Source organism: Sander vitreus, chromosome 10 (genome assembly GCF_031162955.1).
Source record: "Sander vitreus isolate 19-12246 chromosome 10, sanVit1, whole genome shotgun sequence".
NCBI lineage: Eukaryota > Metazoa > Chordata > Actinopteri > Perciformes > Percidae > Sander > Sander vitreus.
This window is the reverse complement of record NC_135864.1, coordinates 24,950,362-24,965,589: the sequence shown is the minus strand read 5'-3', so window position 1 is coordinate 24,965,589 and position 15,228 is coordinate 24,950,362. Positions and strand designations below refer to the sequence as shown.

Sequence of the window (15,228 nt, the reverse complement as noted above, 5' to 3'; positions counted from 1 at the left end):
ATCCAATGTGCACTGATTGCCTCTCATTGCTGAATAGTAAACTCATACAAAAGTGGTTTAGAGGAGTTTTTTCCACAGCAAGATGATGAGGATATTAGATTTTATCTGACATGCGCTGGGTCTAATTCTCACTTGGTGTTATTTGGCCGGGGGGCGGCTGGGTCTGAATAGAAGGTAATTGTAGGTTTGGGCTGTCGGAGGCCCGGGCCAGATGGCCTGGTGATTCTCTCATAAAGCTCCGCTTGCGCAGTTGTTTGCTCTCTGAGAGACACTTTGAGTTCGCAGGATGGTAATTTGGAGGGATCAAGAGATGTAGGCTTCCATACAACATTATTATGCAGCAAGAGGAGGGGGAGCACACGTGGGGGGTCAGCTGTGGGTGGATGGCAAGGCACTCGCCATACCTAACCCTTTTAGTGAGTGTGAGAATTTGATTTATATAGCTATAAAACATGAGACTAATGTTTAAAAGAAAGAAGAAAAAAAAAGTTCTCTAGGTTCTAAACGTTTCATCACTCTGGCTAAATAGCCATCTGTAATGAGCCATTTGCTTACAAATGTAAATCATTTAAGCAGTAGTGAAAGTTTTTGTATTATTTTTGTGTACATTTTCGGTTTGGTAAACTGAGGAGCCATAGCCAACGCGCAAAAAACATTGTTGGTTTCAACTGTCTGACACTGATTTCTGATATGAAGTTACGCACACGTGGGGTGCACAACGTATGACCAAAAGCCAAATTAATTAGCTAATTCGTCAGGGAGACTAACCGCGATTTATTGGCAAAAACAAAACAAACAAAAAAAAATTTGGATCTAGACGTATTTTGTGCGCGTCTTTGGCGCACAAAGACAACAGATACATTACTAGCTTAGATAAATAGAATTGTTATAAGCCCCAAAAAGAAAATGATGACACTAGTATCATTACCAGACTACTCAGTTGTACTACAGGACTATTTTACTGATTTCTTAGATTTTACGGTGGCGCTCACTTAACCACAGAGACTCCTGGAATATTTGGCATGAGACTTGTCAGGTCTTCATTTAAAGATGGATACACTTGCTCGGTCAGCAAACAGCCAGGTGTAAATTCAGATGTAGTGGCATTGATTCAACTGATGGAGAGAGCTGTCTCGTGGGCCGCAAAAAGAAAATATAACCAACAATGGTAAAAGTGATATTACGGGATTTTATTCATATACTTTTGGGTTTAAAGTGTGCGCCCCGGACTCATAACCACCTCTGAGGCATGGGCATGTTTCCTTCCCCGTGGCATTATTATTCTGAGAGGGACAACTTGGCGTTTTACGCACGCCTGACAAAAGACCCGAGTTGGCACACGTTGTGAATCGCAACCATAACAATGTAAGTCTGCCGCGGGTCAGTGTGTGGTTGTGTTGAAAGGTGGCTGAGCCCAGAATATTTCCTCCTCTGGCCCATTGTTGTGGCACACTTTCGATACTGTGGATGTCTCTTCTGTGCTGTGGAGGGAGTGAGGTGGGGGAGAGAAACGGGGCTCCCATCAATAGTCCCTCCTGTGCTGCTTGAAGGAGGCCATTCTGGTGATTTAGGAGCAGAGGGGGCGAGGGAGTGGAAGAGGTGTGTGTGTGTGTGTGTGTGTGTGTGTGTGTGTGTGTGTGTGTGTGTGTGTGTGGCGGGGGGGGTGGAGTGTTTTTGTGTGTGGAAAAGAGACGCAGTTTGGGTGCGGGGCGGGCGGAGAGAGAGAGAGAGAGACTGGAGAGGCAACAGAGAACAGAGCGCACGAAGCAGGGAGCGCGCACACACACACACACACACACAGACTCCCTCCTCTTTCTCTCGCTCACTCACTCTCACACACAGACTGGGAGAAAGCTGCGTCTTTTCTTCGCCGGGACATACACTCTCATTCACAGGCGCGCACACTCACGGGGAGACGTGCAACAGATCTGTCTACAAGGATAACGCCACAGTTCTGCTTTTTGTGTGCAATTCTTTTCCAAAAAGGACAGTTTACTAACACAGCCTATTTATCTATCTATCTATTTATTTATTTATTTATTTATTTTTTTTAATCTATTTTGCGGAGTTTTCTTTGCGACAGTGAGCAGCAGCAGCGGAGGATTTAACATGCCAGACGTCTGAGAAGACATCTATTCCCTCTCTCCCCCCAGGATTTCCCCCCCTCTGTGGAAGTAATCACCACAGTGTGCGCACAGAAGATGAGGGCAAAAATGTTCCAAACCAAAGGAAATATATTCTCTTCGGCACCATTCAAACTACTGCTTTTGGTCGCGCTTGTGCACGGCGCAACCGGTAAGACTTTGAAATATAAAGTTTACGAGGAGCAGAAAGTGGGCACGGTTATTGCACGGTTAAAGGAAGATGTAGCCGGGGTTTTGTCCAAACTGCCGAGTTCCCTGACCTTTCGGTTCCGCGCTATGCAGCGGGGGAGTACGCCGTTCCTGTCTGTCCGAGAGGAGGACGGGGAGATCAGCATTGGCACCAAAATCGACCGCGAGAAGCTTTGCGAGAAAAACTCCAACTGCTCGATTGAATTCGACGTGGTGACACTCCCGACGGAGTACCTGCAGCTGTTCCATGTGGAGGTGGAAGTGCTGGACATAAACGACAACTCGCCGCACTTCTCCCGCGCCATCGTACCCATCGAGATCTCCGAGAGCGCATCCGTGGGGACGCGCGTCCCGCTGGACGGCGCCATGGACGCGGACGTCGGGGAAAACTCCCTGCACACATATTCCCTAACGCCCAATAACTTCTTCAAGATCGACGTAAGGACCCGGACGGACGGGGCCAAGTACGCAGAGCTGGTGGTGATGAGGGACTTGGACAGGGAGGTGCAGTCCAGCTACCAGCTGCAGCTCACGGCCTCGGATAACGGCGTGCCCCCAAAGTCTGGCTCCACTTTGCTCAAGATCAGCATCTCGGATTCCAACGACAACAGCCCAGCCTTTGATGAGCAGGCTTATATCATCAATTTGCTGGAAAACTCCCCCCTAGGGACTCTGATCATTGATTTAAACGCCACAGATCCGGACGAGGGCACTAATGGGAAAATAGTATACTCTTTCAGCAGTCACGTCTCTCCAAAGATCTTGGAAACATTTAAGATAAACCCAGAAAATGGCCACATTACTCTTATTAAAAAAGTGGACTTTGAAACCACTGCCTCCTATGAGCTGGATGTTCAGGCCCACGACTTAGGCCCTAATTCCATTCCTGGACTTTGCAAAATTGTGGTGAAGGTGGCGGATGTAAACGACAACAAACCTGAGATAAACATCAACCTGATGACGCCTGGCAAAGAGGAAGTGGCATACATTTCAGAGGGTGCCCCAGTGGACACCTTCATAGCTCTGGTACGCGTGGACGACAGCGACGCAGGGGCTCAATGGCGAGGTGGTGTGCAGGCTACACGGCCACGGCCACTTCAGACTCCAGAAGACCTACGAGAAGAACTACATGATCCTCACCAATGTCTCACTGGACAGGGAGAAGAGGTCAGAGTACAGTCTGACGGTCATAGCCGAGGACAGGGGCTCCCCCAGCCTCTCCACCATCAAACACTTCACCGTCCAGGTGCTGGACGAAAACGACAATCCTCCGTCTTTCGAAAAGAGCCGCTACGAGGTCTTCAAATCCGAGAACAACTCTCCCGGAGCCTACCTGATGACCGTGGTGGCCTCCGATCCAGACCTGGGCACCAATGGCCAGGTCACCTACACCGTCCTAGATGCTCTGGTGCAGGGGAGCCCCATCTCCACCTACGTCACCATTGACCCTTCCAATGGCGCCATCTACGCCTTACGCAGCTTTGACCATGAAGACGTCAGCCGGATCGCCTTCACCGTGCAGGCACGCGACGGGGGAAACCCAGTGCTGACGACCAACACCACCGTCCTGCTGACTGTTCTGGATGAAAACGACAACGCGCCCATCATTCACTCCCCGTCCCTCCGAAACCACACCGCCGAGCTACCGGTGTGGAAGTACGCATCGCCCGGTCAGCTAATCACCGCGCTCAAAGTCACAGACCGCGACGCCGGCGCCAATGGAGAAGTGAGCTGCACCATTGTCGCTGGCAATGAGGATGGGCTGTTTGTGATGGACGCCCGGCGATGTGAGCTCAGGACCAACGCCAGCCTGGTGCAGGCTCCACGGGACGTGATGGAGATCAGGGTGGAAGTGCAGGACAGGGGCACCATTCGGCTGCTCACAGGTGCCCTCTTCAGGCTCTCCCTGCAGGAGAATATGGACATCCTCCCCCCGCTCTACCCCACTGGCTCCAGCCAGGCGCCGCTGGATCTCTCCCTCATCGTCATCATCTCTCTGGGCGCTGTTTGCGCTCTGTTGCTCATCGTCATGGTGTTGTTTGCCACCGCCCGCTGCAACCGCGAAAAGAAAGACCCCAGACACAACTACAACTGTCGTGTGGCGGAGAACAGCTACCAGAACCACCCCAAGAAGCCCGCCAGGCAGATCCACAAGGCAGATATCACCCTGGTCCCAACCGTCAATGGGACTCTGCCGGTGCGGGCCCACCCGCGCTCCCCCTCAGCCTCCCCTACACCTGAGAGGGGCACCCTGGGGAGCAGGCAGAGCCATCACAGCCGTCAGTCGCTCAACAGCCTGGTCACCATCTCCTCCAATCATGTGCCGGAGAACTTTGCACTAGAGCTGGCCCACGCCACCCCTCCTGTAGAGGTGAGACAATTCAGTTTCTGTCATGCTTTTAGTTAACTTGATTTCAAACCTAGATGCTCTGTCATCATGATTGCTGTTTGTGCATAAACATTCAGCTCTATGTGTTTTACGAATCAATAATGCACCAAAAGATAATCCACTTGCAATATTTGTATGCAAAATCATATTCTATGCACTTTGTGTGTCTGTTATTCAGTATTTGTTCCAGATTGATCAGATTGAACATATTCTGTTACCCTCAGCTGTTTGTGTTGTGTTTTTGTTGATCATCACATTCAGGAGCAAGTCACAATTGTCATGCCCCATCCCTCACCCTTCCCCCCGTCCCCACAATGCCCCCCCCCCAAAAAAAACATTGTCTTGTGGCCTTGCTTGTTTGACTCCATTCATTTTCCCCTCTTCATTTTTTCCTTTTTTTTCTTTTTTCTTTTTGTTTTTTTTGTTTTTTTTTGTTTCTCTTGGGATTGTAGCAAGTCTCACAGCTTCTGTCCATGCTCCATCAGGGCCAGTACCAGCCACGACCAAGCTTCAGAGGCAACAAATACACCCGGAGCTACAGGTAACGCACACACTCAACGATGTTTTCAAAACCTTTATTGTCAGACACTGGCAGAAGTAAGGTCAAAAACAAGTGATACACATATTGTACACCTCTACAATATAATTTCCACATGTTTTTGTATGTTGTCAGTACTTTCACATAGTCTCTTAAATCCATATCCAGTAGCATTTTGGTTTAGTGTCAAACTGTATGCTCAATAACTTCACATTTGCATAATTTTATGTAAAACCTCTCCTGCAGAGCGCTCTCTGCCTCTCTGGGCACCTTATTATCTATCAGTAGCATGGCATTCCCTTAACTATTTCATAATAGTATTGTCAACGATAGGGCTGGGTACCGAATTCAATAAATTTTAGGCAGCGACCGAATTGCCTCTAAAGTATCGAGTATTGAAAAATGCCTCGTCATTCAATACCCAATTTCAATAACTAAGGAGTAAATCTCATCAGCGTCAGTGAGCCAATAAGCATGCAGCATGCTTCTACCAAGATCTAATAATGATGGTGATTGGCTGCCTAACGTTACACGTTGTAGAAACACGCAAGAAGAACTCTACGAGACGGCTGACGTAGTAGGAGCAGAAAAATACATAAAACGATTTGTGCCGTAATGTTGTTATTTATTTTTGTTTTATAACATTGGTATCGAAAAAAGTATCATTTAGGAACCGTTATCAAAGTCACGGTATTGTTATCGCTACCGGTATCGACATTTTTGAACGATACCCAGCCCTTGTCAATGACCAGCCAGTCCTCTATGAGGAAAGTATCAAATGTTCTGTCTGTCTCTGTGTGCAGATATGCCCTGAATGAGATGGATAAGTTCAGTCTGAAGGACAGCGGCCGTGGAGACAGTGAGGCAGGGGACAGCGACTACGAGCCTGGCAGGGAGTCACCCTTGGACCGGCTCCTTGGTGAGGGCTTTACTGAGATATATGCCCCTGATGGCCAGCACAGAACGCATGCAGGTACACCCCTGGCCACCCATCCAGCACACGCCACAAACCCTCCCTTCATATCCCATCACCAACCCCTTTCTGTCTTATCATAGTTGTCAATCCCAACTTCAGTCTTTCATCAGTTTTTGCAATGCATCCGTTCATAAAATCCTTGTGTGCTGTAGGTTCAGGGCTGCAACTAAAGATTATTTTCATTGTCGATTAGTCTATCGATTAGTTTCTTGATTGTTCAATTAGTTGTTTGGTCTCTAAAATGTCAGAAAATGGTGAAACACGTTTCCCGAAGCCCAATATCACGTTCTCAAATGTCATGTTTTGTCCACAACTCAAAGATATTCAGTTTACTGTCACAGATGAGAGAAGCTGGAATCAGATCAATTATATAAAAAAATTACTCAAACCGATTGACAGCTAATCGATTACTCGATTAGACTGTGCAGTTCTATGTAGGTTTAAAAAACAACCTTACACTGTATTCAATAAATTTAACAGGAACATTTTGAGAGTTGAAGGAGAATTATTTCAAATTATTAAATCTGCTAAATAATGTACTTTGTCAAGTAGTTAATTAATGGATTGCTTTATAAAAGTCAGAAAATAGTGAAAAATGCCCATGACGGGTTTCCAGATCCCAAGATGATGTCTCTAACAGTTCCAAACCCAAAGATATTCAGTTTACGTTCATGTAGAGATGGAGAAAAGCAGAAAAACCTGACATTTTAGAGGCTGGAACCAGCAAATGTTGGGTATTTTTACTTCAGCTGTTGCCAATTAATTTTCTGTTGATTGACAAATTGAGTAATCAACTAATCACTCAGCTCCAAACAATTTACAATAACCTATCTATTCAGTGTAATAAATGATTCCATCCATTTTACAAGATGGTCAATAAGTATAGGTCCTCTACTCTGAGCAAACACTGGTCCACCATGTCTTTCTTGAATCTTTGAAAATGGCGTAGCAACCCCATCTAGAGGTTGTGGCACATTTCTTCCACTGTCTTCAATACATTTTTAATAAAAGGATCAAACATATAGTTTTGAATTATACATCTTAAAGGATATGTTTCTAAATTTTTAAGACTTTCTTAATACGATACTCAATTTAAATACATAAACAGTAATAGAGTTATTGGTTGCTGCAATCATTCTTCCTATGGTTCCCTTTATGGCACAGTCCCAATGTAAGGGACATGGGACAACATCCACAGTCCTCATTCTGTGCAAAAAGGCATTCCAAAGTTCAGGCAAAGGTTCAGCAGTCTGAGTTACACAAATCAGGTGGATGTCTACCAAAGTTACAGCCTTTTGAAACTGGGACTGCTCTAGCAGTGTTTCAGTGTCCCTGGAGATAGAGACGGGGTCTTGTACAAAACTAAATTCAATTTGGAAGATGCCTTCTTGATATTGATTCTGAAGCCTTACATTAGGGGCTTTCCGACCGGAGGGATTTTTGCAGTTCTTAGAACTAAGCGTTCCTAGAACATTTTTTTCGTCGTGTTCCGACAGGAAAAATTTGGGGATTTTTAAGTTCCTCTGGCCTCAGTAGCGTACTTTTTTAGCTCCTACTTCAGAACAGGGTCTTTTCCCTTTTCCCTTTTCCTAGGTGTACTTGATTGGTCGAACTTATAAGTCACGCCCACTGCCAACTCGGAACTTGCAGACAGAGCAACAACCAACAACGGGACATTTTTAACAATTTTCACCATCTTTCAGGCGACAGCCAGCAGGCGCATGCCCCAGCCTCTAGCGCGTCGCTCGGCCAGTCATGCTCAGACACCTCGCTGTGAGCTGGAGGTCTCTCAGACCGCTCTCGTAAATAAGTAATTATAATTAACGGGAACCTGTGGTTAACTGTCTTTTCGGAGTTAAACTCCACAAGCGTGTCCTGCGGCTCACCGGCAAAGACTGTTGCAGTGCTTGCGTCACTCCCTTACCCCTCCTACCAGTCCCTACTCTCCCCCAAAAGATTTTGGGGGAGAGTAGTTCTTAGAACTGCTTAGAAGTGTACTTTTTCTCTAAAAAGTACAAGTACTATCCGGTCGGAAAGCACCTATTAGCTACAGCTGAACTTAAGAAGACATTTTACACGGAGCGAGGACTATGGATTTGACTATGGACTATGTTTCAACACCATTTCCCCCCGATTCCGATACCTGAACTTGCGTATATAAATTCTAAGTTTATCTTTCAATTATTTATTGTTTAAGATGACTTTTTGGGCATTAGAACAGTTGTAGACAGGACAGAGAGGGGAAAGACATGCAGCAAAGGGCCACAGGTCGGATTAAAACCCTGGTCCTTGGTACTTGAGGCACACGCTCTACCAGGTGAGCTACCAGGGTGTCCCATTATGTTCCCTCCATACTCCTGAAAACAGAATGCAAAAACAGGATGCCATACACAAATCCAATTGACCAAGTGACAAGGCTATTGCTGGGACCATACAAACTTTGTGACCCATAAACAGGCCACAACAGGTTGAGAAATCCATAGCAAAAATGCCATACTTCACTCTGTGCCTGTTAGCATAACAATGTTTGAGCTATGTCGGCATGCCTTTTTCGTTCTGCATTACAAGTGGTTGCATGTGCATCGGCCTTGGAGGTTTGTGAATGATACTGAACGTACTCAACCACAGAGTTTCACCTCACTGTCGTGAAGTTCTTGAGCTATCTCTCCAGATAGCTCAACTGATCCTCCTTTGCAGCCACCATCAGCCACCCATCTCTTCTCCCTACTGTCTCACTGCATGCAGTTTCCCTCCTCTCCACAGTTAGCAGTTAACAAGGAAGAACTTTGAACACTCGTTGAACATTGATTGACCCTACCGACTTCGAAATATTCTACCCACCTAGCACTCGGTCACACCCTCTAAAAGTCTCTCAGCCTGTCGCAAACGTCACCCAGGTTGCAAGCGGCCGCAGCTTGTTTTATCACGCCATCACTCTCCTCCCAGAGCTCCCGCTTCTATCCAGCCATCTTCCCACACAGCCATCACTCGACACTGCATTTGAGCTACATCCCAATTAAAGTCGACCCAGACGGGCAGACAATCTCTTCACTAACACCTTCTCCCTCCCTCCCTTCCTTCGTAGCTCTGCTCGTTAGTCACTCTCCTTCTTTCCCACATTCAAGCCTTCACTTTCAGCCGTCCAAACCGAAGCCCTTATGCTCCTCCGATGAAAAGGAGGCATTTAATTGCCATGTGACGAATAGTTGCTATGGAGTCGGCGCCAAGTTGCGCTCGTGATTAAGCCCTGAAGAGCATAATTACATCTCAAAGCTCACCTTTCTCCTTCTGTACGTTCAACCCGCCTCCCGCCCCCGTGTCCAGTGCAGCATGGGTGATTTCGAGCAGCGTTTAGTCGGTGCCCTGTCATTATGGCTGGAAATGTTAGCCCTCCCTGCACAAAGGGAAGAATGAGGTAGAAAGTCTTTGTTTGTAGCCCAATCTAGATGCAGAAGATGGTATACAGTATAGCACTAGGGAATGTAACTCCAGGCTTCAAATGCCTTAAGAACCCTTTAAGAAAACATTACATTTATCTAAGGAATTAAAAGATATGTATGAGAGCATCTCTGCTCCTTATTTAGCTTTTTTTCTTTTTGCCAAAATGATATGACTCCTTGGGAAATACACTTATTTGCTTTCTTTTAGAGGGTCAGGATGTGGTTAGCCTAGTTTAGCATAACGACTGGAAGCAGGGGGGGGAACTGCAACCCTAACTCTTTAAGTTCAAAAATAGAGAGAGAGGCCTAAAGCAAAAGCTGTGCTCACTGACCGAATCTGTCCACCCATGCTATATATCCAAGCCAGACAGTTGTTTGTCAAGAATGATTAATTCCTCCTAAAAGCCCAGATGGCTGTTTAAAAAAGAAATGTCTGTCTGATCAAACAAACAAGATATAACATGCTAATTAGGGAACTTTACAGGTTACTTTAATCACTATAGACAAGCCAAGCTATTTTCCTTCCTGTCCGAATGCTAAGCTAGGCTAACCACTCAAATTCTGTACTAACACACGCGGACATTAAAGTTATATAAAATAAATAAAGTGAACTAGCTTATTTGAACAATTAATTTTATAAAAATAGGACTGGACGCGCTCAACTCACATAGACACTTGGAAAAGTTTGAAGGCTGGGGGCTGGATCCTAAATGTGGATAATCATAAATGAAGTTACTGGGATGGCACTCCAACTTAATGCTTTTTATTGCCACACGACGTACAATAGCGTGTGCAAAGGCAAATACAAACAATACTCCACACACAGGTGGGTTTAATGATACACAACCAATACTACACAGGTGGGGTTAATTATCCTTAGCTAGCGCATCAATCCCAACGGAAGGAGCCGCAACCTATCCAGATCAGGGTTAGTAAACACTAGTGATGGTCAAATGAAGCTTCGTGAACCACTGTCTTTATTTTCTGAGCTCACTAGATGGCGCTCTCTCTTCAACAAAGGGTTGAAAACACACTGAAATGCCATTCCTTTAACCTTTTTCTTTGAACAGAGAGCGCCATCTAGTGGGCTCAGAAAATAAAGACAGTGGTTCACGAAGCTTCATTTGACCATCACTAGTAAACACACGATACACCAAAGACGTAAATAAGCAGTAAACCTGAAACGGAATGAATCTAAAGCCTTCAAGAAAAACCGAAACTACACTACCAAAAAAAAAAAAAAAACACCTTGGACAAAAAATCATTTCAGTTTTTATTTTTAGACAGAACAAACTTAACATTGGCTCTACAGGAAATGGAGCTATGCTTATGATTACTTCCTATCAGACACTAAAGTAGTGCACAAATTAAACATTAAACATCCTGGCTATTCCCACAGCGCCAACTATCTATTTTGTCTGTAAATGTAGCTACATACTTCTACATAATACAATTCATTTTACAAATCTGAGGGTATTTGTACACTTTATAGCAGGTCTGACCGAAAAACCCTTAACCCACTGTACTTTTTTTGTATTTAAAGACAGAATAGCAACACACATTTTTGAATTGAGGACATTTTTAAGACCAAAAGAAATATACAAGGTCTCCTTGGTCTATGGTCCTTTGCCAGTATCCCAAATAGAAGTGGGCGTCTCATCCACAGACGCTGATGTAAAGAAGTCAGAGCGAGAACAGTTTGGCCATGATCACATTGATTAAAAAATATTGTACTGTACTACACTACAATCACTACTGTATATGTCAAAGTCAGTTTACGGCTTGTGAGGAGTAGCCTTCGACTCAGCCTGTGTAATATGTTGTATAATATCTTAGTGTGGATAATATCCATTCTTTGTCTTCCAAAATCACTCCAACTTTACAGAACTACCATTATAAATCTTTGGAACGTCCCTTTGAATATGTCCTCACATTGTAGTGCTCAGTGTAGTCTAAGGCTACATTAACATTGCTACGTTTTTGTTTAAAAAACGAATATCTTCTGCTACATTTCCCCCTCTCATTCCCCCTGCTCTGGCGTTTCCGAGCCCCTAAACCGGAGACATTTGGAAACACTTCTGACCCATTTTGGTTTGGAATCTGCGGAGTTGTGTTGCAGTCTCAACGGCCGCTAACGGAGACCTTTGGCAACAACGACACTAACGCCCTCGTTTCTCCGCCTGATTGGGTCTTATTGGTCACAACGTCTCGTTTTCTGAGACTGAGCTACTAACGTTACCATGGTAACTACCAGCAACAGGCTGCCTCCTGTTTATGCCCAGTATACAAGAATGTTGATGAGATATGAGGTTTGGGCGTGTTAGTTTAAATGGAGATTAGTTCTTCTACTAGAGCTAAAAACACTTGTGTGCACGGAGATCGTTTTTGGCTCAAAACTCCGCTTAAAAACCAAAACTTAGCAATGTAAATGTAGCCTAAATCTCACTGCCAATACTTACTGGGTTTCCCCCTGCTCAGTGGTAACTGCTCCCTCCCATTGCTTCTTATCAGGGATAACATTTGCTTAAGAAAAGCTCTGAAGTAAACAAAGACATTATGGGCAGCGAGCCTTCCAGTCTATAGTTCTGAATAAAACTAGTCTGATAATTTATTGGCAAGGGAATCAGTCAGTAAGTCAGCTGAATTGACACTACAGTCAGACAGACGGGCTGGCTTTCAGTTAATGTTTGCCTGACATGTTCTTTCTTTCATTTTTACACACAAATCAGTTGGGTTAAATCTTTCATTTTCATCCTTTCATCAGCAGAGCACCCAATCTGCCGCTGCCCCCGCACTGTTTTTTTCCCCTTTCAGTGCACCCAAATGTACTTTTCATCTGCTCTAAGATGTATTATAAATGTTCCTTTCATGTTAATGAGGGGATAATGAAGTCCCTCAATAGCAGGACTCAAAAACGCTGCACTCCTTTAATGAAGGCTTTAAGTTGGCATATTTGATTCGTATAATTTATTCTTCAGAGAGTTTCTATTTGAAGATTTAATATTGAAAAGAGGGACTTGAAAGGGAAAAATGCAGGGCTTTTAAAGGAGGAGTTATTTTGAATGGGTAATAGGCATTGATCGGCCTCGCTGAAATTGTCTCTCTGTGGTAAATACATTGGAAGGTACTGTAGCAGGCGGTGCTCCTGCAGAGAGCCTTTCAGACTAATTAGGGGAAGATTTCAACCGTGTTTCCAGTGACAGCACGGCACAAACACCTGAGGAGAGGCAGGCAAATATTAGCTGGATGGCAAAAGACAAAACTGACAGCAATCATCTTTGCAGCTCTTTGATTTTGTGATCAGATTTGTGGTTGTTTTTCTTCCAACATGAAAAAAAAAAGTACATACACATAAAATTCTGACATCCCTGAGTGTTTTCTGCAAGATACAGCTAATATAAACACTATGCTGGATGTGACCACTCAATTAGATATAATGTGCATAATGACCAAATGCTTTACGTTCAAAGCGTCAACTTTTCAAGAAAACAGCCTTGACAAAACATTTGAAACATTATTAATGGGGTTTTAAATGATTTTCTTTTAGCCTAAGCAATGGGGAGGATTTCATAAGCCCATAAAATAGAATTAAATCCTTCAGTTTGTCTGAACACTTCTGAAATCACCAAATATGGAGGTCCACTGTTTTCACGGGACTGCAGTCAATGCAGCTGAAACAATTAGGCAATTAATGGTTTCAGTTGATTAATCAACCAAAGGTGACAAACATTCTCTGGTTCTAGTTGGATTTTGTGCTTTTCGCTGCATCACAGCTCATTATTTGTGATTACTTATGAGTATTTATGTCTTTTCTTGCAGCTATGAGGCACTGCACGGAGGAGTGTCGTGTCCTGGGTCACTCAGATCAGTGCTGGATGCCCCCCCTGGCCTCCCCGGCCTCGTCCTCCGACTACCGCAGCAACCTCTACATCCCTGGAGAAGAAGGCCGCCAAGCAACCGACCTCTCCCAGGAAAAGACCCCGCAGCCGTGCACCGACGCCGGCCCTGCCCGGAACCAGAGCTTCTCCACCTTTGGCAAGGACCTTGGAGGTGAGGACGGTGGAGACGAGGAGGAGCGAGGGGACGCTGGGGGCGAGGCCAGGGACGAAGACTTGTGCGGGACCACGTCGTTGCTGTCAGAGATGAGCAGTGTGTTCCAGCGCTTGCTACCCCAGGGTCTGGACTCGTACGTCCAGGTCAATGAGAACCAGAAGGGGACTAGTCTCAGCGGGGTGGTGGTACCCATGACTGGATCTTTGGATCGCAGGAGGGGCCATCTCCCTGGCAAACCCAATCCCTCCGTCCACCAGCAGGGCGTGGCAGCCTGGGCCGCCAACACCCACTTCCAGAACCCGGGCAGCAGCATCGGCCCATCTGGCCACCACCAGGGGGGCAGCTACCACACCCTGAAACCCAGCACCAAGCTTGGCTCCCAGAGCAGCAGCCACAAGGGCTTGCAGGCACCCAAAAACAGCCCCCAGAACAGCGGCCACACCTCCAAACCCCACAGCAGCCCCCTTCTCACGGCACTGGTCAGCCCCACTCTGGTGCAGCCGTCCCCCGCGCCTGTGCCAGTGCCGGTGGCGCTCCCCGGGCCCTCCTCCAAGTGGCTGCCGGCCATGGAGGAGATCCCGGAGAACTATGAGGAGGACGATTTTGACTCTGTGCTCAGCCACTTTCAGGGCAAACGCAGCGACAGCCGACACGAGCTGGTGGACGCCAGCGAGCTGGTGGCCGAGATCAACAAACTCTTACAGGATGTCCGGCAGAGCTAGACTTCCTGTTTCGTATCCTCTTTAATTTATTCACCACCCCACTGACTGTTTCTTGCCAATAAAAAGTAAGGATCTACGGGTGGCAAAGAGAAAGATGGGGAAAGTAAAGACAAAAAACAAGACCTGCAATTGTCGTTAAAGTTGCATTTCTAATGTAATAATTGTGTTTTGTGAATGCTAAATATCCAAAAAAATTGTTTGTAATTGCTGGTTCGGTACACAATGTACACTATGTGACTGTATTTATCTTTGTATTTTAAAAATACATTTGTATACTTATATTTATAAAAAAAAAAGTGTATATAAACATAACATAAAAGTCTATTTTTTATATTTTGAATGCATGTTGAGTAAAAACAACGTTGAATCAAGACTTTGACATGCGATCGACATTCTACATATTTAAATTGTCTTTTGTATTGTGATTCTTTTTTATTTGTCACTATGATATGTATACATGAATATATCAGTGAATTAATGGACACGTGTCTTTGTGGATTATTGTGGGGAAGGGGACAGTACTCAAATAAAAATAATACACAAATATTATTCCGGTGTCTGTGGTTTATATTTGAGTTTTGTTGTGGTACTGGCAGCTTCTATAGTATTTTATGTGTCGTATAACCAAGAAAGTGTATGTGTAGGATCTCACATGAACATGACTTCACTCTAAAAGAAGTGCAAAACAATAATGTTTTGTATTGCAACACCATTATTTATGCAAATTAGCACATACTGTATTTAATTAGACAATGCCTCATTTGCATAATTATACAT

General features: G+C 45.0%; 1 protein-coding gene across 1 annotated transcript; it reads left to right on the top strand.

The window, feature by feature from the left end:
- The first annotated feature begins 1,775 nt into the window (after window positions 1-1,775).
- pcdh18b (protocadherin 18b) lies at window positions 1,776-14,986 on the top strand. The gene is given in 5 exon segments (XM_078261016.1): window positions 1,776-3,389; window positions 3,391-4,704; window positions 5,208-5,263; window positions 6,064-6,233; window positions 13,496-14,986. Coding segments are annotated over 5 exon segments (3,684 nt in total). The 5' UTR covers window positions 1,776-2,201; the 3' UTR covers window positions 14,452-14,986.
- Window positions 14,987-15,228: the final 242 nt, after the last annotated feature.